This window comes from Tyto alba, unplaced genomic scaffold (genome assembly GCF_018691265.1).
Source record: "Tyto alba isolate M040663 unplaced genomic scaffold, T.alba_DEE_v4.0 Super-Scaffold_20000042, whole genome shotgun sequence".
In the NCBI taxonomy this organism is placed as follows: domain Eukaryota; kingdom Metazoa; phylum Chordata; class Aves; order Strigiformes; family Tytonidae; genus Tyto; species Tyto alba.
In genome coordinates, this window is record NW_024881293.1 from 5,130,263 (window position 1) to 5,153,406 (window position 23,144).

Below are 23,144 nucleotides of genomic sequence, written 5' to 3' on the forward strand. Positions count from 1 at the left end.
CCAGCTGGAGCGCTGGGCTGGGGAGGGCTTCTGGGCACTCAAAGACTCTTGTGTCAGCTCAGTCTCACTGCTGCATACTCCTGCAGGCGTGGATCTGAACCATTTATTTCTATTTAAAAATAATCCCTAGAACAGAGCTAAAAGGAGATGAAGCGTGACTTTTTTTTATGTACCTACAACATGGGGTGAAATGGCCTTGGCAGGAGAAGGCAGGAGATGTGGGTTGTGAGCTCCAGATATATTTCAAAATTGATGAAAGCTCAACCATGGGTTTTAGTGAAGAACATATCCCCTCTGTCTTGTGAAACTTTGGTAACGGGAAAGTAGATGCTCCCGATGAAGGGTGGCATTGAAAGCCTGAACAAGGCTTCTCGTTTTGTATGTGTTTGATAAATAGCTTGGGACAGTTAATCAGATGTTAACATAGAAAAATGGAGTTGTGCTTACAGAAAAGAGAGGTGGTACTGTATCAAGTGGAGGTGAGGCCTTTACTGTGAACAACGAAGCAGACTGGGAGAGAAATTAATCTTCTCCCCACACAGATGGAAGAAACCTGTTGCTTAATGGAGTTGATTTGGGAGGGCACTAATGGCATCTTTCTTTGATGTGGCACAGTACAGGAATTAGAGCTACTCATTTGAGGGGTGGTGCTGGAGTAGACATGTGGGCCATTTTATTGGGACTTTCCTTCTAACGTTTTGGATTTATTGGCAAGTGATACAGATGGACAGTTGTGTCAGCAACATCGATATCTGGGGATCTGAGAGACAAGGTGGATCTCAGGGACAGGAGGCAGCCCGTTAGGAGTTTTGGTGAAAGAATCAGTGCCTTGGACATGGTAACCCTTCCTGCTGGACAGTTGCTTCAAAATAAAGGCTGTATTACCACATGTGGAACAACTGATTCATCAGACTGAGAGCTTTGATGAAGAAGGGTTTTGCTTGTACTAGGAGGGCCTGCTTCAGTAACACTCCTGTTTCTCATTTGCCTGTGTGTTATGGGTCATCCATGGATGTGCAGCCATGTAAAATTTTGCAACCTGACCTTTCAAGTGGCAGTAAGCTGGGCCATGCATCGCTTAAGTTTACCGTTTCATTGTGAGGCTTTGCAGCGGTTGTTAATACCTGGTTTATTGGGGGTCCCAGAGCTTGATGAAACAGGAGCACGTTAGTGGGTGCGGGGAAGAGAGTGACAGAAGCAGTTGGATGATGCTTACTGCAGAAGGAGCCAGCCACCTCCTGACATGAGGTGGTTTGTGCACTTCAGGCCACTCAACTGGATTAGAGAGTGACAAACAAGGTCACGGTTTCAAGCAGCAGGTTCAGCCCTCCCTGAATTTAGCTTGCAAGCCCTGAGTTCCCCTCTCACCATCAGCCAGAGACCCCACCCCGGCTAGCAGTTGCCTCAGTGGTCTCACTCCTTCCTTAATTTCTCTCTGAATTTTGGAAATGACGCGGATGTCACTTCACTTGAACGAGTATAATGATGCAACAAAGGATGGTTCAGTCTGCTTTATTTTGTGTGATTTTAGTGCGCATGTTGCTAGCAATACCCGGTTCCTGGCACAGAAAACTTCAAAGGAGATGTACAATAATACATTTGCAGGTTGTTAGGTTAGGACTGTTCCCCTGGGTGTAGACCTGCTACCCGGAAAATCAGATTCAGAGCAGCTGCTCTCAGCCCTCCCCCAGTGAACAAGCACCAGACTGCCTCAGTTCATCATGCTGTTCGCAATTATAGTACAGAGATGTAGGATGTGTTGACTGCGAGACCTTGTGGTGAGGTGAGGTGGTATCGCAGGGAACAAAATGATCGTTATAGGCCATTCATGTCAGCAGCGTTTATGCTTTTCTGTTTGCTTGCAAGCAAAAACAGCAGCTAATTTGCAAGGCTGCCTTTTGTAAAAGGGCCTTTTGATCAATGCTTGCCTGTGTTAATGTTTCAGTAGGCTATTGATTTCTGCAATAGCTTTTGTTCCCTGAATTTATGTGCGATGGGTTTCAGCAGCACACGCTATGCATGTTTGATTAAAGTTCATTTGACTTCACTTGCAGTGAAGCTGGAAGCTGTTTTTACTCCCTGTTTGTAGAACCAAAGCTTTTCTGACTTACTCCTTTGTGCAGAAGCTGCTGCCACCCGTGCAGTCACCAGTATGCTGTTTCTAATCCTACCTGACTCACTCTACTCCAGCATTTAATCCCTTAGGTAGACAGTATAATATTAGATAACCAGGCAGCTAGTAAGATCTGGCATGGAATTTTTTCAGTGTTGTATACGTCTAACCTGTGTGTATGTATATAACATTAACATTCTCTGTGTATGCTTCCTCTGTGGCTTTTACTTCTCTGTCTTTATCAGAAAGTTGAGTCATTTACTGAGTCATGTAGCTGTGCAGTCTGACGATGAATTGGAAGCACAGAATATTCTCTAGTCCATTAATATATCCTGATTTCATAGATGAATTAAAGCCAGTTGTTGAATAAACTTCTATTTCATCCTTATCTGCATGCATTTGTGACTGCAGTTCTGAGAGGGACTCAGAAGAAAAAACATTATGATCATGAAGTTAGTAGTTTTTATAAATATACACCATTTATTTTTTAAAAGTTTGGTTTGTGATGTAGTGCATGTAGAAGTTGTTAAACTTCCCTTGGGACCTGATGGGTTTGCAATGTGTAAGTAGAGCTCAGATAGGTTCCCATTTCCTGTTTCATGATGGGAGGAGAGCAGATTGGTTTGCACTCTGCTGTTGCCATATGTCAGAGGACACACTAATTCACTGACATAAAGACATGGGATTTACTGACTTGCTCCTTGGTGCTGACACCTCCAATTTGATATATATTAATTTATAGGTAAAATGTGGCTGGTTTCATTTGCAAGAGACTTTCTGCTTCTGAAAAGCATTGCATAAGCTTTTCTGCAAAGCTTAGTCTGCCTCCTGGCACAGGTCGTATCCTCAGTTTGACAAACAGTTGTGCCAGCTGGACTTTGAGCCCACTTAGTGGACTCAAAATGTTATTTCTAAAGCAAACACGTACAGTTGAACATGGAGTAGCAGAGCAGGGTGCTGGGTGTCAGCACTCTCTGTTCTTCCCAGATCTGACATAGCTTGAATGCTCATCGACAGCCTGTGCCCATTTTAGTTTTAGATTTTCTTCAAGAAAGAGTTTTTATAAATATCTGTATTTACATATATATATGTATGTATGTCCTTATATATACCTATATATATATTTATATTAGTAGGGGGTTTGTCCTCCAGAATCAGCAGTTGTAGGTAATGATTAATCTTCCCCACTTATTCCATCCTCCTCCTCACCAGGTATCACTCTGATTCACACAGTTTGGTGTGAATATTGTTCGGGTCTGTGCTGGAGATCAGTAGCATCGATCCCAATCCGTAGCAGTGCAGCTTAAAAATGCATCTGTTCTGTCCATTGCCAGAAATCAAAGTTGTGGTTGTGTTCTTTTTCTGGTGTTTCTTTTTTTAAATTAGGTGTTGGTAAAATTCTGAAGTGTCTTAAATGTCAGCAGTTAATGTCTAGAACAACATCCTCCTTTTGTCTTTCAAGTGTTTCAGTGGTACAGATGTTAGTTATGGCTGTAATTGCTTGTTTGAGGCCCTTGGGAGAGTTTGGATTAAGGGTGTGTCTTTATTAGACTTAACTTGAGTGATCTGCCCTGAGTATAGGCTGCAGGATTTCCCCACAGAGGGAGCAGGCTGAGGTTATGTTATTTGATCACATAAAATGCAGTTCAAAGAAACCCTTTTTGTGGGCAATTCGGGTATGTTTGTTCTGATGTTGATTTTTCAAGGGGCTGGTTAGAACTTCTCCATTTTTCTCTTGCAACTTGAAAGAAACAACACCTTTTACCTTAGAGGCAGACAAGTCGCCAGGAAATGATGGGGTTTCAAAGTACGAGAAAAGAGATTAAAACCACATGCTGTTCTTCAGTTCAGCATTACATCCGCTAGTTTGAATGGCAGCTGCTCCAGTTTTTGAATGTAAGCCAGATTCATTATGCTGTGAAATTATCACTCATTTCTCTAGGTGTGCTCTTTAACTGCTTAATTAATTTAGATGTGGGCATATATATTCAAATTAAAACACGATTTACTGTAGTAGGGTTGAATTACGGTTATAGACTTCTTGCTGAACATGTTTTTATTCTACCTTAACGCTTCTTAAACAGGAATATTTAAAAATATCTGTACGCAGAACATAGGTTGACAAAATGGCAGTATCTGTTTGAATTGATCCTTATTCTTTCTGTAAACACCAGAGAATTATTAGCAGTGACCAGTTATTTGTTCTCACGACTCACTGAAGGGTAGTCCCTCTCCCGAGCTGTGCAGAGGTGCTGACAGCAAGGCAAGGGCACCCCGCTCCAAACTGCTGAGACCAGCAGGTAGAGGGTGGATACATGCTACCCAACCTCTTTCCTTTCCTAGGGGAGGAGTGAGAAGGCATTTATTTACTTCTGTTCCTCCTCTGCAAAAGCAAACAAAAAATAATGAGGTGTTTTTTTTTTTTTCTATTTTACGGAAAGATTCTATTGTCTGGCTGAAACACATCATGAAGCTTTCTACAAAAATACATGTGCACTCATACAGAGAGCAAAAGGAAGGAAAGAAGCTGACAAGTCAGTTTTGCATGCCCCTCTAACATACTCCTTCTGTATTTGCAGGGAGAACTAATCACCTTCTATTACTATTGGAAGAAAACCCCTGAAGCAGCAAGTTCTCGAGCCCACCGTAGGCATCGAAGACAGGCTGTGTTTCGGAGAATTAAAACTCGAACTGCTTCCACTCCAGTCAACACTCCCTCCAGGCCCCCCTCCAGTGAATTCTGTAAGTGGAAGCTAAAAGCAATGCATTTATCTTTGTTTAGATGCAGGGAGCAACAGTAATGTGATGGTGCTGTACCTTCAAGTGAATGAAGCAAGGAAATGGAGTTCAGGCAGTTGCCCTCTCCTGTTCCTATACCATTATGCTGGAATGTGGTAGGCGTCTTTGATCACCAAGTGCTTTGTGCCATTCTTAAACATAAAAGCATCCTGTAAGGGTGGAAACGTTGCCCTGGTACTGAATTTCCCTACTCTTTTCTTGATTTTGTGTTGTATTTTCTCCAGGCTTATTACAGTAATGGGAATTAGAAAATACAAAAAGGAAGAAGTCCCTTTCATCCATACTTGGTGACCCATACCTTCTGCTTGTCTCAGACTGGGTGCTGCAGCCAGCACTGTTGTATCTTAATGCATCTTGGAAGATCTTTGGCCTTAACTGAAGCAGAAGTGTCTAAACAAAGAATAATTACCCAAACCACTGAAATACACAGCTTTGCAAAGGGTTATGATTAGTAATGGCCATATGGATCTATAAACTTCTATCCTTATGTAAAAGGCTTATGTTACCCTGTGAGTTTTAAATCTTCCTGCGAACTAAACCCAGCGCATTTCACGAGTCTTCTGAAGAAAAGGGACGATGTGGAAGGCAGAAATTAGCAGGCTCTTTAATATGGGGAAGGTAGAAGATGTGGTGAGCAGGCAGGACAGAGTATTCTGGAGGGAGTATTAGTGAGGTAGTAAGGAAAGGGCTATTAGCTTCTCCTGGCTGGAACTGATTGGATGTATTGCTGATTTCTGTGTGCACAAGAAGTGAGGATCTTGACTCTACAGCTTGATCCAAGATACTTGGCACTTCAGAGTGCATGTGACTGGAAGGACCCATCCATATGGATCTGATTGCAGGATGAGAATAAAAGTCAGTTTAGTAAAGGAGAGCAAGTTCCAAGCTAGTGTCAATTTTGTAGTCAGGGTTTAAACACCTGCAAGAATTAATGTAGAAATTATGGTAGTGCTAGCAGCTACTGTTATTAAATGGGATCCAGTGTTAATTTGAAGGGTAATGAGTTGATGACAAACGCTAATGGCAAGTACTGTAGAATCTCTCCTTCTCTATAACCTGCATGTATTACAAAATATCCTCTTGGAACCTTTAGAAAAACAGTATTCTTGCATCAAGAAATTCTAATTAAAGATGTGAACAAAAGAAGCCACAAGGATTTCTGCTTGTGACAAATTATAGACCTGTTATGCTGTGAGTTTATAGGGGTGGTGCTAGAAAAATGCAGGACTCGCAATAAGAAAGGATTTACTTCTGAGTTGTTTTAGAGGATGAGGTAAGATACCGGTTTTGTGATGGCTGTGGATTTTCAGTGGTTTAGATGGTGCTTTTTAGCTCACAACCTTGTAATCGGCTAATTTGCTATACACTGCTTACCACAAAGGATAGTGACCCTTTCCATATTCTCCACTTCTTTGTAATGTGAAAATTCTTGAAATGTAAATTTGCCACGGGATAAAACTCTTAAGGAAGCATGCAGTAAGGATTGGAAAGCTCGTAGTAGACTTGTAGTACCTCTCGTCCAAAAGAATCACAACGTGTTTTTGAAACAGGTACTTTATATGTAAGCATTGTTTCTTCCACCCACAAAACTTGGGTTAAATATAGCCACTGTGTAACAACATAGCAGCAGTCCCCATCTGGTTTAGAAGATGAAGTCTAGAAACAAGATAAAAACTAGGAAATCCACCGCAGTATCTGTCCGTGGAATCTAGTAAAGCAGGCTTTAGGTATAGAATATTTTAATTTAAATTTGACCAGGTTCTAGAGATAAACCTCCTTTCTCTTGAAAATTATGCTTTTGGAACACAGCCTCTCTAACTAGACATGAACAGTATTCGAATGACAACTGAATTGGAAATGTCCCATGTTTAGAATCAAAAGTTCTGTGAATTGTATTGCTTGGTGCACTTCTGGAATCCTCCTTTAATCGGTAGACTGATGGGATCTGGCTTTTCTTAGTTTGCAAGATCAGAAATAATGGCCATCGAAGGCAAGGTGACTGTAGGAAGCCACAAAATTCATGCGAGAACTATTATTATTATTAATGGTTATTTTAGCCAAGTAGGAGGAAATAGAAAACCCTGCTGAGTTTTTTCTTCTTCATTTTCCTCTTCTTCCCTTGTTCTTTACTTATTCAGTGGACTTGAGCTCGGCCAGTGAAGATGACTTTGACAGCGAGGACAGTGAACAGGAACTGAAGGGCTACGCCTGTCGTCACTGCTTCACCACCAGTATGCACCTGATTCTTTGCTGTATTTCTCTCCCTTCTGTGACTGCCTATTTCACGCAGCTTCATTTAAGCAAGAGCAGTTCATGTGCATGTACAGCTGTTCAACAAAATGTGGGGTTGAATCAACTAAAATAAGCAGCATTCCTAGCAGAGTTAATCATGCCTTGCCATTGCAAATTAATATTGCAGTGACAAAGGGGAATCTTGAGAGGTAGACATTTGTACAGGAAAAAATCTACGTAATCCATAATCTCTGTAATCAATTTTTGATATAGAAAATCAATATTGGACTGTGACTGTCACACATAGAACTTCTTTACGCTGCACCAGATCTCTTCTGTAGCAGCGCCTTTCCTGTAGATATTCCTTAAGGTTGTGTGATATTCGGGCATATACATGGCATGGAAGTGTGAACCTCAAAATAGGGAAGGAAATGAGAAGTTCATAGCTCACTTCACTTTAAGAAATCACAGCTTTGGAGAATAATAGCTGCCTGATAGCTCCCAGGTAGAGCAGGTAAGGCTTCTTTGTTTGTTTTCAAAGCTGTAATTGCTTAAGTAAACAAATAGCTTGTAAATCCAAGATGTGCACTGTAACCCAGACTAAGCCTGGAACAGGACAAAAGGTTTCCAGAAATTTCTCTTTGTTGCTGCTAGAAAAGCAGCTACTTTTCTGGTAGTTGTGTGCTTTTTTAATAATGCAATGTGTTTGTGCTGGGTATCTGGTAGACTATGTATTTCTAAGCTGTTGCTTTTTCTGCCCCAAGCCTCCAAGGACTGGCACCACGGTGGTCGAGAAAACATTTTATTGTGCACCGACTGTCGCATTCACTTCAAAAAGTACGGAGAGCTGCCACCCATTGAGAAGCCTGTGGACCCTCCACCCTTTATGTTTAAGCCTGTCAAAGAGGAAGATGATGGAATTAGTGGAAAGCATAGCATGAGGACAAGGCGGAGTCGAGGCTCGGTAGGCTTAACACTCTTACATTGCAGCTTCTTCTGTAAAAGAGGAGATGTTGTCTGGAAAAAGGTAGTCAAACTTCCAAAATGAAGCTTTCTGCATCTTGCTTGTTTGCCATGGTATGTGCCTGCTGCTGCGTTTGTGTTGCAGGTGGGAGATTTGCTGAGGTTGAGGCTATCTTTGGAAAGAGGAACAGAAATGTCTCGTCTGAAAGTTCTGGTCAAACTTGTTATTTCCATGTTTTTAATGAGTGGCAGTGGACTGTCATCATAAGGGGGCACTTGACCAGTGTGTCATTACTGATTTTGTACTAGTATGGATCCTTCTTCCAGCTGGGTCCTGTCAGAGGTAAGCCCTTGGGCTTGCTTTAAAGGAAGAATTTTAAAAAATTAAATGTTATTCATGTGGTCTCCTTGTGTTACTGGAGTTAAAATCTCTTCCCTACAGAAAACTGTAGTTTGCTCCTATGGTTAGCATGCTGTGTCACAGAGTTTTCACTTCGGGTGAAATGCTGGGAGCCTTACTGAGCACAAGTCACTTATGAGAACTCTGACAGCAGCTCTGGTTAATTTGATGTTTGCTTTGGGGTTTGGCTGATAGAAAGCAGCAGATATATTTCCTTTCCTTTCCCTCCCCTCTCCCTCTTTGTGATCATGATGATATGACCATATCGTCTAAATACCTTGTGAGGCTACACTGTCAGGTAAGGTTGGCTTCATTGTTTTTATGGTAGCCAGTCATCCAAAAAACTGCCAAACTGGGAGGGAAACAGCATTAATTATTGAAATGTACTCTACTGGGATTCCATATGGAATCACAGGAACGCAGTGAACCTGGTTTTGGAAACTGGTCTTAATGGCTTGAATGTCAACAGATAAACTTTTTTTTTTCAGTAGAACATGTGAGTCCCTTCCAACCTCATTCGCTGTGTGTGTATGCACGCTTACAAAGATGCCTGCGTGTGTTTGAAGAAAATCTAGCATGCAAACTGCAACAGCTTTGTAACATCTTTCCAATGTTGTCATTTCTATCAGACACTACTAAATAAAATAATCAGCGCTTAATGGTTTTGAGCTGACAAATTAAGGATTTGCCTTTTTTTCCCTTTAAGTCCAGATGAGCTTTCAAGGAACAATTATAACAATATTAAATGCTTTTGGTTTTTAATTTTTCCTCTTAGCAGGAGTGGTTCATCCATGGCCCTGATGTAAGACAGAAAAAAGTAAAGAGATTGGACAAATGCTGACTTCGATACACTTTTGTTTCTGTTAACCAAATAGATGTCTACACTACGTAGTGGTCGTAAAAAGCAGCCAGCCAGCCCTGATGGTAGAGCCTCACCTATTAATGAAGACATCCGTTCCAGTGGCCGCAACTCTCCTAGCGCTGCCAGCACCTCCAGTAATGACAGCAAAGCAGATTCAGTGAAGAAGTCTACCAAGGTAAAATTTTCCCTTTCTTCTTTTGTGTCAGGACTTGGACACCCGAGGCCTCTTCAGGCAGCTCAATGAGATGCAGATTCCAGGAGGCCAGGGAATCTCTCAGTGACCTAGAAATTCCTACTTGTGTGGATAAGCAAAAATTTAATGGTGCATCTGACTGATGTTTTGTTCCTGTACATAAGAACGTGTAATGATAAAAAACAGCAAAGTATCCCCACATAACCTTACTGCTCTCATGATAAATTAATCCTTCAATTTCAGATGCAAATGCAAGCATTAGGCTCATGGAATAATACAGATCAGAAATGCTGTATTTGAAACAAGTAGACAGTTTGGGGGATTTTTTTTAAATAGTGTTTAATCTTTGTTTACGAAGGAATGTGACTGTAGTAATTGAGACTACTTCTATTACTGTTTTTCTGTATGTATATTTGCTTTATTTTTCAGAGCAAGCTGACAGTTTAGTCTGTTTAAATGAGTAAGTGCCTTTCCAAGAGAGTACTGAAGAAACACAGCCAGATGAAGCAGGAGGGCTTGTCATTAAGCAGTGTAAATTGAAAAGTAGCAAGTTAAAAATAAATACTAAAAAAAAAAAAAAAAGTCAGAATGGAGTATGGAGCAAGTTTTCACATGATAAAACAGAACCTAGCAAAATTTGAAGTTAGGGTAGGTAATTATGTGATGTATAAAGCTGTCCCAGGCCATGAAAGAAGGTAGTAATCTTGTAATAGCTACTCACTGTTAGCCCTATATTTGAGGGGATATAAAAATATCCCTCAAAATATCAGGAGTAAAGCGAGACTTTTATGTAGCAGAAAGAGGCTTATCCTCTGTCTGTGTACTGCAGAAATTCTTGCTCCATCCTGTTAACTGGTGTTGGTCTCTTGGTCTCTGTTGGAAGAGTATACAGGGCCAGTTGATCTGGTGTGAGTTTGTGATAGGCTTGATTCTGCACAGCTGAATACAGCTGCTTTGTACAAAATACTCCTTCACTTTCAAAGCTCGAGACTACATCTGCATGATGAAGGATGCTTTACTCGATGCTTCTTTTTCCTACTAACTTGTGTTGGAAATGTGTGCAGTGTTTGTGTGCAAACTGCCCCGTGAGTTTCTGTCTGCAGAAGTAAAATTGTAGTCTGTCTTGGGTTCTGTTTTAAATTTGACTTCCAGAAGGAGTGGCTTGAGCGTTATGTAGATGCAGATCTCCTGGGAGCTGCTCCTGGCAGGTGGCAGAATACAGCAGCAGCTCCTGAACAGATTCCCCCGCAACCTGTAATTGGACAGAAGGACAGATGTGTATTGCATTGTTGTTAAATACTGACTTTCTCAACTTCTGATCAGTTCTCCTGCTCCATAGTAGTCCTTCTCGTTTATTTGTATGAGATACAGTAGCACTGACATATGCTCAATTTACTTTTGCATTTACGTCACTGGTAACTGTTGTGTTCTGCTTCATTTGTGGCAGAAGATAAAAGAAGAGGTATCTTCTCCTCTCAAGAACTCCAAGAGGCAGCGGGAGAAGGCAGCTTCTGACACAGAGGAACCTGACAGGTCCAATGCCAAAAAATCCAAAACTCAAGTAAGTCCCACAGAGGAATATTTTCTCTTAGGAGAATGCTTTGAGAGTGGGAGGGGGTGCAAACCCAGTAACAAACCAAAAACATGGCATCAATTTAAGCCACAGCAAATTGTAACTTAATCTGTGGCTGGAAAGCAACCAATGTTATAATGTGTTCCTTCTGTTTAAAAACAGTGGAATGATATGGGGTAAATCCGTAAGTCTTTTGTTTTAATATCAATATCAACCATATAGGAGTGTCCTTGGATTATTTTCTCCTTCCTTCCCTGCAATTTTTTTTCGTTGAAATGTGTTTTTTCCTCTTCTGTGCAAATTAGAAGACCACCACTGCAGTTCTCCCAATTTAATTGTATCAAAGCTCATTTGAAATATGTTCAGGATGTCTTTTCAGCTCTGTGTACCTGACCAGGTTCACTCTGTGCCCAGGATTTGGGAGTTTTGGCACTGAGCTTTCCCTATTGCAGAACCACAGAATGGTTGAGGTTGGAAGGGACCTGGAGGTCAGCCAGTCCACCCCCTCTGCTCAAGCAGGGCCCCACAGAGCCGACTGCCCAGGACCACGTCCAGATGACTTTCGAATAGCTCCAAAGACAGAGAGTCCACAGTCTCTGGGCAACCTATTCCATTGCTGGGTCACCCCCACAGTGAAAAAGTGTTTCGTTATGTTCAGGCAGGACCTCCTGTGTTTCAGTTTGTGTCCATTGCCACTGGACACTACTGAAAAGTGCCTGGCTCCATTGTCTTTGTGCTCTCCCTTTGGATATTTATGTTGCCTGTGCTGTTTTAAGTCCTGTGAGGTCCGAAGGGTGGTATTTGCACAGCATGTGTAATAGGTTGCACCCTGTGGCAGGCCGGTGATGTTCTTTGTGCAGTTTTCTCAGGCGCGGTGTTACTCATCCCCCTCTCCCTGCAGGAGATCAGCAGGCCAAACTCTCCCTCAGAGGGTGAGGGCGAAGGCGAGAGCTCTGACAGCCGCAGCGTCAATGACGAAGGGAGCAGCGACCCCAAGGACATCGACCAGGATAACCGGAGCACGTCACCCAGCATCCCTAGTCCTCAAGACAATGAGAGCGACTCGGATTCATCAGCTCAGCAGCAAGTGCTGCAGGCACAGCCCCAAGTGCTTCAGGCACAGAGCGGTTCTGGCCAGGCTCCTCCTCCTACGCCACCAGTATCAGCCCAGTTACCAGCATCGCTGCCAGCGGCGTCGGGTGCTGCTTCAGCCGCACCGCAGGTCTCGCCATCAGCCTCCCAGCCCTCCAGCCAGCCCCAGGCCCCCGCGCCGCCGCCTCCTCATTCCCACATACAGCAGGCCCCCGCTTTGCACCCGCAGAGGCTCCCATCGCCTCACCCACCTCTGCAGCCGCTGAGCGTGTCGCAGAGCCAGCCGGCCCCTGCCTCTTCCCAGCCGCACTCGCAGCCGCCGCTCCACAGTCAGGCCCAGCCTGCCCCTCACAGCCTGCAGGCCCAGCCCCTCCTGCCTCATCCTGTACCTTCCCAGCCCTTTTCCCTCCCCACTCAGTCATCTCAGTCTCAGGTTCCCCTCCAGACCCAGGCACCCTCTCATTCGCACTCTGCGCTCCAGGTTCAGGTAACGCAGCCTGTCCTGCCGACGGCAACCTCGCTGCAGCAGGCTCAGCCTCCGCGGGAGCAGCCCTTGCCCCCTGCACCCATGGCCATGCCTCACATCAAACCTCCCCCTACTACCCCCATCCCTCAGCTCCCCACTGCTCCATCCCACAAGCACCCACCTCATCTCTCTGGCCCTTCTCCATTCTCAATGAACTCCAACTTGCCTCCACCGCCTGCTTTAAAACCTCTGAGCTCCCTCTCCACTCACCATCCTCCATCTGCACACCCTCCTCCGTTGCAGCTGATGCCTCAAAGCCAACCGCTGCAGTCTTCGCAAGCTCAACCTCCTGTACTGACGCAGAGTCAGAGCCTTCCCCCGCCTGCTAATCACCCCCCATCTGGACTCCATCAGGTATCCTCCCAGCCCCCCTTTTCTCAGCATCCGTTTGTCCCTGGAGGTCCACCTTCCATCACCCCTCCTTCCTGCCCCTCCACTTCCACGCCACCCACTGTGCCTGGCATTCCACTTCAGACTTCCATCTCCACCTCAGCAGCTTCTAGTGGAAACGTGCCAGTGGTGACAGCGTGCACGCTACCACCTATCCAAATCAAAGAAGAAGTTCCAGATGAAGCTGAGGAACCAGAAAGCCCCCCCCCTCCACCCAGAAGTCCGTCACCAGAACCTACTGTGGTGGATACACCAAGTCATGCCAGTCAGTCAGCCAGGTACGGAGGTTGGCAGCAGTGCTTCCTTAATGTGCTCTGGTTTTCTGTGTAGCAGGGCACTCCCAAAAGCTGAGAAATGAGCTTCTCCAGGAGCTGAGTCTATTTTACATGTGCATCTTGTCCGTCTCCTTCTAGCATGATTTTGCTGGGGTTTTTTTCTGGAAAGGTGCTGTTTCAGCCAGCATATTGAGAGCGGGCATTACAGTTTGTAATTGTGAGAGGGGTTTTATAGTTGACTTGTCTGTGGTGTAATATGGTACAATTATTTTTCTCATGGCTTCTGGTGAAGCTAGTGCTATAATTTTTCTTCTTTTTTTTTTTTTTTTTGGACATACAGCTTTTTAAAACCCTGACTGTTATATCTTTCCCAGGGCTAAGCTCTTTCTGTTTTGTTTCTTTCAGGTTCTATAAGCACCTGGACCGTGGCTACAATTCATGCTCAAGAGCAGACTTGTACTTTATGCCTCTGGCAGGATCAAAACTGGCCAAGAAGAGAGAAGAGGCCATTGAAAAGGCCAAAAGGGAGGCAGAGCAGAAAGCCAGAGAAGAGAGGGAAAGAGAAAAAGAAAAAGAGAAGGAAAGAGAGAGGGAGCGGGAGCGTGAAAGAGAAGCAGAAAGAGCTGCGGTAGGTTTTTTTGTAGCTAAGAGCTGTTTAAGGGAGTTGACATGGTAAGATCTGACCTGGAGGTGACTCAAATGCAAATCCGCAGAAGCGCTTTAATGCGTGTGCAGTCAGGTGCTCATGAATATGGGAGCCTTGTGTATTAAGTGAAAGCCAACGAGCTATGAGCACCTCCTGCCCTGCTTGTGACATTCTTCTCTTTAAAGAAATTGAGACTTTCTGCTCTCTGTCTGTTTCTGATGTACGGGAAGCCAATGCAGCTGGGGATAACTAAGCCAAGTATTTACGTTTACTTTCAGTAGAAAAGCACTCTGTGCAGGAATAGTGAATGCTTTTGTGTACCTTGTACTACTGTGCAGGCACAAGAGTGCTGTCTGCTGGAAAAAGGGGATCTGAAGACTTTTTAAATTTGAAGTGAACTTTAGTTAAAGGCATATAAATACTTTTTTTTTTCTTTATGGGGAGACCCAAACTCCATTCTTGGTCTAAAGAGCCGATAAAATTAATCCATTTTTTTGTGGGCTGTTGGAAAGGAATGGTTACTGCTGGGCCTGCAGAATTGGTAGGTTAGTAATACTTCATTAATGCTGAAAAAGAAGATGCTAAAGTCTTCCTGTTCCAGGTGCGTTTCAGAGATCTGAATGGGAGCAGTGTGTTTCTGTAGGATTACAAAAGTCAGGATATAGCATCTGTCCATTAAGGGATGTGTCATGTGTGGGGACTTTGCTTTATTTTGGGGATAGGGATCCTTGGACAATTGCGTGGGTTAGCTTTGCTTATTGTCTTCTCCAGAAGCGCAATGCTGCCCTCATGAAGGTGGGGAGAGCAGGATGCAAGGTCCTGGTGTTAAAGCAGTGGAATTTGTGTGTTGCACATGGTGGAGATGAGTTTCCTTGGATTTAGTAAGCTCTAGGATACAAGTGAGTGTGGAGAGGAAAGGAAGAACACGGTGTGAACAAGAGTCAGTAGTGACCGGTACCAGCCAGCTATTGCTCATAGCTGTGACATCTACCAACTAGCTGCTGCTCTACTAACTGTAAAGCAGTTAGTGTAGCTTTGAGGCTGCCACTACAAAGTCTGGCATACAGGATAGACAGAACCCAGTTCTTCCCCAAACCACATTGGAGCACACAGCTGCAGGAGTTTCGAGGCTCAGCAGGCTGAACTTAGCTCCTCCCAGAGCTTGAAGCGCAAGGGAAGTGTCTGCCTGCTGGGTTTTTAAGCCAAATGTGTTGAATTAAAATTCTCTTCCCCCATTCTGTGCAGCAGAAAGTGTCCAGCTCCTCCCATGAAGGCCGTCTTGGAGAGTCTCAGCTCAGTGGGCCAGCACATATGAGACCTTCATTTGAACCTCCTCCAACAACCATCGCTGCTGTACCGCCGTACATTGGTCCGGATACACCTGCTTTACGAACACTGAGTGAATATGCCCGCCCTCACGTCATGTCGCCAACAAACCGTAACCATCCTTTCTTTGTCCCTCTGAACCCCACTGATCCACTTCTGGCCTACCATATGCCTGGCCTCTACAACGTGGATCCCACCATTCGGGAACGAGAGCTGCGAGAGCGGGAAATCCGGGAAAGGGAAATCCGGGAAAGGGAGTTGAGAGAGAGGATGAAACCTGGTTTTGAGGTGAAGCCCCCAGAGCTAGACGCGCTGCACCCAGCTACTAACCCCATGGAGCATTTTGCCAGGCATGGTGCACTGACTATCCCCCCAACAGCAGGACCTCACCCATTTGCTTCCTTCCATCCGGGTTTGAACCCCCTTGAAAGAGAGAGACTTGCACTGGCAGGCCCGCAGTTACGGCCTGAAATGAGCTACCCTGACAGACTGGCAGCAGAGAGAATACACGCAGAGCGGATGGCATCGCTGACAAATGACCCCTTGGCACGGCTCCAGATGTTCAACGTTACGCCTCACCATCACCAACATTCACACATACACTCGCATTTACACCTACATCAACAGGATCCCTTACATCAAGGTGAGCCCAGGGAGAAGGGCTAGGAGGTCTCCTGGGGAAGCTCTCTCCTGAGCAGAAGTCTCCCCAGAACAGGCAGACAGTGTCTCTGGAACTCAAGGAGCAAAATCCCTGTTTTCTTGTGTATGATGTACTTTCTGTACTGTATAAGGTTGTGATAACTGAAATGCAAACGGTTATTTTTTGAGACGGTGGACCAATAACAGTGATAAAGTAAATAATGGTAACAGCACAGCGATCTTCTTCGAGACTGTGCACTGTCACTGTAAAAAGGTTTGCTGTTTTGTTGTGGTGGGTTAAATACTAGAGTCCTAGAGCACCACCTTGTCTGGTGTACAGGTGGAGACTCCACTGGGTGAAGGGAATGTAGTAGGAGAAATGTCGTGGGACTGGTGACGCTGCTAATAGCTGTTATGTTACGAGTTATAGCTGGAAAGTAGCTGAAAAAAAAAAAATAGGAGAGAAAAACTTCATCTCTGTAGTCATTTGACATGCCTGTTATTTGGCTTTAGTTGAGCTGAAACTCTCACAATTCTCATAAGAACCATCTAAATTTATGGGCTGGCATCTTTTTAGCTACAGTGTATTCTTAGGTGTGGACATTTGTTTCCCAGAGTATTTAGTCATCTCAAAAATGAACTAATGCCTTGCTCGTTTTTAAAGCAAGCTATGTGTTACTCTTCTGGAATTCTGGTGTCTGGAACCTGGAGTCTGGAAGATGAGGCACTAAGCAGAATTTTTCTGATTTTCTGGTGACAGACTGGAGAGAACATAGCAAGCAAGGCACCAGGTGCAGTAGCCGCCAAGTAAGGGGGGAAGAAATAAGTCCAAGTACTTTAAAGTGCAGCTTCTGGTGCAGCTGGCTACGAATGCAGTGTTTGTGCAGGCAAATATAGCATACTTGGCCTTGGAGCAGTATGCATTAAACATAGCTGGGATGTCTGCTTTTTAGAGTTTGGAAGGAATTTGAGTGCTGTTGCAGAAGCCAAACTGTAGAGCAAGGAAGTCAGCAGGGTCTTGTGAGATTGTTACGGGGCGGGAGGCTACAGGTGGGAGATGACGGTGCTGAGTATCAACAGCCTTAAAGCTGTCAGCCGTGGACATTGGTTGACACTGCACAAATTAGAAACTGGTTCAATTTGAGGCAGGTTTGCATACCCTGTTGATAGCAGAAGAAATTCGTCACAGATCTTGTCTATGCAAGGATTCTGTTGACAGGTAAGTCACCACCTCTGTGCAGGTAAGTCTAGATATTCCCCAGTTGTTTGTTCTGGACAAAACTATGGCTAGTACGTTCTCGCTCTGTCTAGCAAGAGACTGGTGCTGACAAGTCAATTCATTGTCAAATCTTACCTGTATTTAAAAACTAATTTGGCTTTAATCCTGGATGCTGGGTTAAAATAGTTAGAGGCTCTTGAGTGTCTCCAACTAGTTCTTGCTCCAGAGTAGCTCCATAGGTAAAGCCCTAAAGGGCATAACCCGTATGTCTCCTTAGAGTAGGGATGAATAGAATGTTAAATGACCACGCAATTTCTGCTCTGGACCAGATAGCAGCTGGGGGAGAATTGTGGTAGCTGTGGTGTATTCCTTTCATTTGTGGTTCCTCTGCAACCTGCTAACAGGTTAACATGCAGAGATTGCAGATGAGCTGATGAGTTAAGTATTTTCCAGGTTTTGCCATTGTCTTTTTTCATTATATTCATAAAGTGACATCAAAGTGGTTGTCTACTGGTGTTCCTCTCCACACAGGAATGGTGACAATGTCATCTTTTACAAACAAAGTTTTTTGCCAGCTTTTGGCCTATGCTTAAGTGCTTCTGTACTACATGTCACTAGTGTTCCTTCAATTTTATGTGTGTAAAGGGGAAATAGGAGGGAGTTTTGTGGAAAATTTTTCTAAATGTTGACTGGTTTTGTTTTCCCCTGTTGCTTGGTGGATTTCTTTTTCTTGTAGTAATTGAAAGCCCTGGTTTGTTGCTTTAACAATTAAGACTGTTTGGTAAGTAGATGTCACTTGAAGATAGAAAAGGGGATTTCAAATTGGATGGAGCTAAACTCTTGGTAATGACATGCCAGTTAGGCCTAATGCTGATTCAGCTCAAGTCTAACAGGACTTTTGGTCTCTCCACAGTGAGTGACACTTCCCAAAGCAGTTGATAGTTTTCTTTCTTTCTTTCTCTCCTTCTATTAAAGGTTCAGCAGGACCTGTTCACCCGCTGGTGGATCCTTTAGCAGCTGGACCCCATCTGGCACGTTTTCCCTACCCACCTGGGACCATCCCCAACCCATTGCTAGGGCAGCCACCTCATGAGCATGAAATGCTCCGACATCCAGTCTTTGGTGAGAGCATTTTCTGGTCCTTTACGAAGTTGGGCTCTTGATCTTAACTGTCATCTTTTCCTCCGGGTCTTGGCATTTCTTGGGAGGGGAGTTAATGGAGTTCGGCTGTGACTTAGGTTACAGCCAAAGGTTGGTTGGTTGGCTTAAAGCTTCATGGGACAACTCTTCAGACTTCATGGCAAAGAAGCGTCTAAAAATAGGCAACTCTCTTGTAGGTACTCCTTATCCACGAGATCTGCCTGGTGCCATTCCACCTCCTATGTCAGCAGCCCACCAGCTGCAGGCCATGCATGCCCAGTCAGCAGAGCTGCAAAGACTGGCAATGGAGCAGCAGTGGTTGCATGGGCATCCTCACATGCATGGTGGTCATCTACCAAGTCAGGAAGATTATTACAGGTGAGTGGTGCAGCGAAGGCTTTTGGAGACGCAGGGGTGCTACAGCTTCCTTCGTCCCATCTTTTTTCTTCTGAAATACTGCCTTTGTTGCTGTGTGCTGAGTTACTGTCCTGCTGCAGTTATGGAAGGTGGTGAAGCTGTACTAAGACCTAATTTGAGCGTAAGTGTTAGGGCAGACTGGAAGCAAGGTTCAAATTATTGGCACAGGATGTAGACTAGTTGAGTCTTATATTGCAGAATTACTGCTCATTGGGGCTTTTAGTGTGATACTGCGATATCTGCTTCCACATCTCTCTTCCTTGAGAACAGTGGAGGAGGGTAGCTAAAGCTTTATGAATGAGAAGAGGGGAGGAATTCAATAAATCCTAACGAATGACTAAAGGCAGTAGAGAATTGAAATGTGCAAATAATACGGGTCCTGCATTACCAGCTGGTGATGCCTAGACGAATGATGTGAGTTATTGGCCCCAGAATGCTACGTGGTGTTGATAGTAGAGTGGTTCTCTTCTTGGCCTACCTTATGCGACGCCCCCTTAGCTCCTGTTCGACAATGACAATATGTTAGCTAAGAAGAAGCCACCAGTACCTAGGAAGGGCCATTCCGCGTGTCTGTGGGTAGCAAGGATATATAGGAAGGAGCACGTTAAACGCCTGCCTAGCACTGCTTCACTCTGATGTTTGGTCCTTGTTTCTGCTATCCAAAATTGCCCACTGGCCTTGTGCCGTGGGGGCAGCCGGTCTGCCCAAAGCCAACTGTCATATCTGCAAGTGCAGTTAAAGCTAAAGGTGGTTGAGCTGCCACTAGTGATCTCGCTCGCACGTGAGGAGCGCTCCAGTAGCAGAAGGTCACTGCTTCCTCCCACAACAGACAGGGTTATCGCTGCTGTTACGGTGGCTCTTGTTTCTGTGCTGAAAGCTCACAAGTCCTGTTGGCAACCTCTGTTCCCTTCAAGGCAGCCCGGCGAGGTTAGCAGGAAGGCAAAGCTCTCTATAAAGTGTCATGACACCTCCTTCATTTTGTTAAAATGAGTTTTCTTTCTCTTTCAGTCGACTGAAGAAAGAAGGCGACAAACAGTTGTAATAAATTATTTATTTGTAATGCTGGCTATGGAAACCCCAGTCCTTGGGAAGGAGTGGAACATTTTTACATACAATAAGAGCTACAAAAGGAAAAGAATATCTTATAAAGATTTCTTTATATATTTAAAACAGAAACAACCACCCAACAAGTAGAGACTTATCAGCATAGTGTTCATTTGTAGAGAAGATTTCTCAAGACTGGTGTGGGTCTCCCTGCATGACAACGTATTCAGAAGCCTATTGAAAATACAGGACTGTGTGGAATATTCAGAGAACTTCCTGCAATCTTGTTTTTTTTTTTTTTTTTCTTACTAGTTTGTTTTGAGTAGGTGCTAGAATCAGGTTCACAACACAAGTCACTGTGCGTGAAGAGACACTCAATGCATCTATAGCTATTTTAAAAAAAAACAAGGATTGCAAGTAGGTGACATAACAAGCTCTGAATCCAAGTGCTATAATAATAAAAATCTACTTTTATTTTAATACATTGTAGGAAATCTTCATAATTTTAAAGAGAGCTCAGTTCTGCAGCATGGCTTTTTAAGTCTGTAAATAACTTTTTTTGGGTAGAGGGGAGAAACAAAACAAAACAAAGCTCCAGAAACATTTATCTTGATTTTCAGTAACATCACAAATTGTGAATTCCTACCTGGTATTGACAGAATACAGAGTTGATTTTTTAATAAAATATATATATATAATTATCCCTTTAATTAAAGGGAATGATGGGTATCAATAATTTCAAATGGGTAAAAGCTTGAAATTTGGTTTGATATCAACAATAAGCATTAAAGGGAGTTGCAGGGATAATGTTGCAAATGACTGTTTCTGTTCTTGGTTTTTTGGTTGATTTGGTTGTTTGGGGTTTTTTGTTCGTGTTACATCTCTCTGTTCTGCAGATGATTTCTGTTGAGTTGGGTTTCTCAGCAGTACAGATGTCCCTTGGAACTAGCTTACCCTTCTGATGCCTACTTCAAGGGTTAAATTTCAGTGTGGCCATAATACACTTCTTTCCTATCACCTTTTCAAACTTAATCTAACTACGTTGGTTTTAGACTCTAGGCAAAAGTTCAAAGAAATAATCTCTTCTAAAATCTCTTTTTAAAAATGTTCTGTGGCTCAAACTAGTACAGCCAGAATTTTGTATGCATGTGCATATTTTTGGAGAGTGTGTCCTTTCTGGCCTCTTACGTTTGATATGTTCTTAAGAAAAGTGGACTAGGCAACTCAGTGTTCTTAAAGTTGTTTTGCAAAGACTAGTCTGTATTTCTCTTTGACTGTTTTAGTTTTGTTTTTGTAGGCAAAAACTTTTTAACTGCCACCGGTGTTCTGTATCTCAGGAACTTACTGCTTTGGGATTAACCGGATATACGGATAGTAACCTTTACTGACTCCCAACACAACAGGTCCATGCAGAGTAACTCCCGTCAGCTGGTTCCCATGTGGATGGTAAAAGGAGAGGAATGCACATAAGGCCACTGAGTGTTATTTTTGAGAGAGCTCTGCCTACTGTTTAGGCAGAGTTCTTTTTTTTTCCCCACTGTTTTGCCATGGGTTTTCTTTGCCAGAGCAGAGGGTGATGCAACCAATGGACATCTGAATCTGCTGGCCATTTTTTCTGCTGGTGCATAACTTCCCCCCATTCTCTCTCTTAAGTCATGAGTGCTCTCTCTCTGCTGTTATAGACTGTTCAGTGTGATGGTTGTGTCATAGGACTGTACTGAGCCATGTTTGATAAACTTGTAGTTAATCATACGTTCTGATGGAAGGCATGGCATGCACAGTGCTTTATCAACCTCATGAATCTCAAAACCAGTGTCACTGGTTTGTTGGGGCACTGTTTGTGCCCAAAGATGACTGTCAGACAGTTAATAACATCAATTTACCAATTAAAATATGCATTGGGGTATTCTAGGTCTGCCTAAAGCAAGAGTGTACGGGAGAGAGGAGGACCATTTCAGCTGATGATCTTTTTTTTCTGTCCTCCATTCCAGATTTCTCAGTGCTAAAGAACTGCAGTAGCATTTAATCAGTTCCATCTGCTCTATTTGAACTCTCTGCGGAGGCATTAGGAGGAACAGCTAGTGTTTCTGAGATTTGGAAACCGTGAGGTCAATCTAGAATTGAGGACGGTAAGGGCTTCAGTCGCTGGCTGCAGTGATCAGGTGAAATGTTTTTTTTCTAAGTAACATTTTTTACTTTTGTTAACAGTGGAATAGCTAGTAAGATCAGTCTGCTCAGCAGAGAGAGTGCCTCAGTTTACTTTAAAGGTCTTATTAGGCACATTTCAGTTAAACCTGCTCTCCTTGTTTCTACCCTGTGGAATTTGGGAGTTTGGGGGAGTTCAGCCACATCAGCCATTTCTTGTGGTCCTTCTCTTTTGCTGTTATTTTTAGCTATATTTCTTCTTAAGGGAAAAAAAAAATAGCTAATTGCCTCCCATGGCCCCCTCTCTGTTTGTTTTTTTTTCTTTTTCCAGCTGAAGTTTGCAGTCTGTTCAAAAGCTATTCGTTGATTTTATTTTTTTCCTCTCAGAAAAGCAATTCTGATGATTTGTGGGATGTTTTTTGTTCACATCATTCAGCAAATACGCACTGAAATTCTTCCATTTTAGACCAATGATTAACTACAACTTTACATGCAGTGGTTTCTGAAGCCATCTTGGTGTTCGATGCCCTGTTAAAACAACCGAGATCTTTTTGTTTTTTTTAGGAAATCTCTCTTGTTTTCCCTCTGTTTTGAAAGTTCATTTTTTAAATTTTGCTTTAGTGTTTTTGAAACGTCTCTCTTGTTCTATGTCGTCATGGTTGAGCTTGTTTCACTGCACCGTTAAAGCAGAGTGTACATTCTGACTGCTACATTTATATATATCTTGAAGCTTAATGTATATATGAGTAGTTTGCCATGGGATAACACAGTGTAAACAGAGTAGAAACCCAGAAATCGTGACTTCTGTGTTCTCTCCATTTGAGTATTTTGTAATTTTTTTGAAATATTTGTGGACATAAATAAAACCAAGCTACACTACAGCAGCCAGGTTTTGCCTGCAAGCGAAATGTGTCTGTTGATTGTTGTTAGTGGGAAAAGAGTTATTTTCATCTGGGCTAATACGGGATGCCGGCATGGCCATCTTGTCTGCTTCAAAGCTGTCTTGTCTTTCTTGGCTTTATTTTTCCCTTCTTTGAGGTCATTTAATTTTTAATATACAGTACACAAAACACCAACATCATGCCCAATTCCAGTGTATGTTCTGCCTCTGAGGCACATTTATGCTCTAGGGCCATACTGCCTAACTTTG

At 43.4% G+C, this 23,144-nt stretch overlaps 1 protein-coding gene across 5 annotated transcripts in view; it reads left to right on the forward strand.

Moving 5' to 3' along the window:
* RERE (arginine-glutamic acid dipeptide repeats) overlaps positions 1–22,896 on the forward strand; it is a 255,060-nt gene extending 232,164 nt beyond the window's left edge. For 3 of the 5 annotated variants that reach the window (XM_042794277.1, XM_033007500.2, XM_033007504.2), the window contains 11 exons: positions 4,693–4,855; positions 7,051–7,143; positions 7,909–8,108; positions 9,383–9,544; positions 11,010–11,123; positions 12,037–13,421; positions 13,824–14,046; positions 15,310–16,033; positions 18,224–18,370; positions 18,586–18,766; positions 19,814–22,896. In XM_042794277.1, the coding sequence (XP_042650211.1) occupies positions 4,693–4,855; positions 7,051–7,143; positions 7,909–8,108; positions 9,383–9,544; positions 11,010–11,123; positions 12,037–13,421; positions 13,824–14,046; positions 15,310–16,033; positions 18,224–18,370; positions 18,586–18,766; positions 19,814–19,847 (3,426 nt within the window). In that variant the 3' untranslated portion in view covers positions 19,848–22,896. The remainder of the gene's footprint in view (positions 1–4,692; positions 4,856–7,050; positions 7,144–7,908; positions 8,109–9,382; positions 9,545–11,009; positions 11,124–12,036; positions 13,422–13,823; positions 14,047–15,309; positions 16,034–18,223; positions 18,371–18,585; positions 18,767–19,813) is intronic. The other 2 variants (XM_033007501.2, XM_033007502.2) reach the window with 2 other exon arrangements.
* Positions 22,897–23,144: the final 248 nt, after the last annotated feature.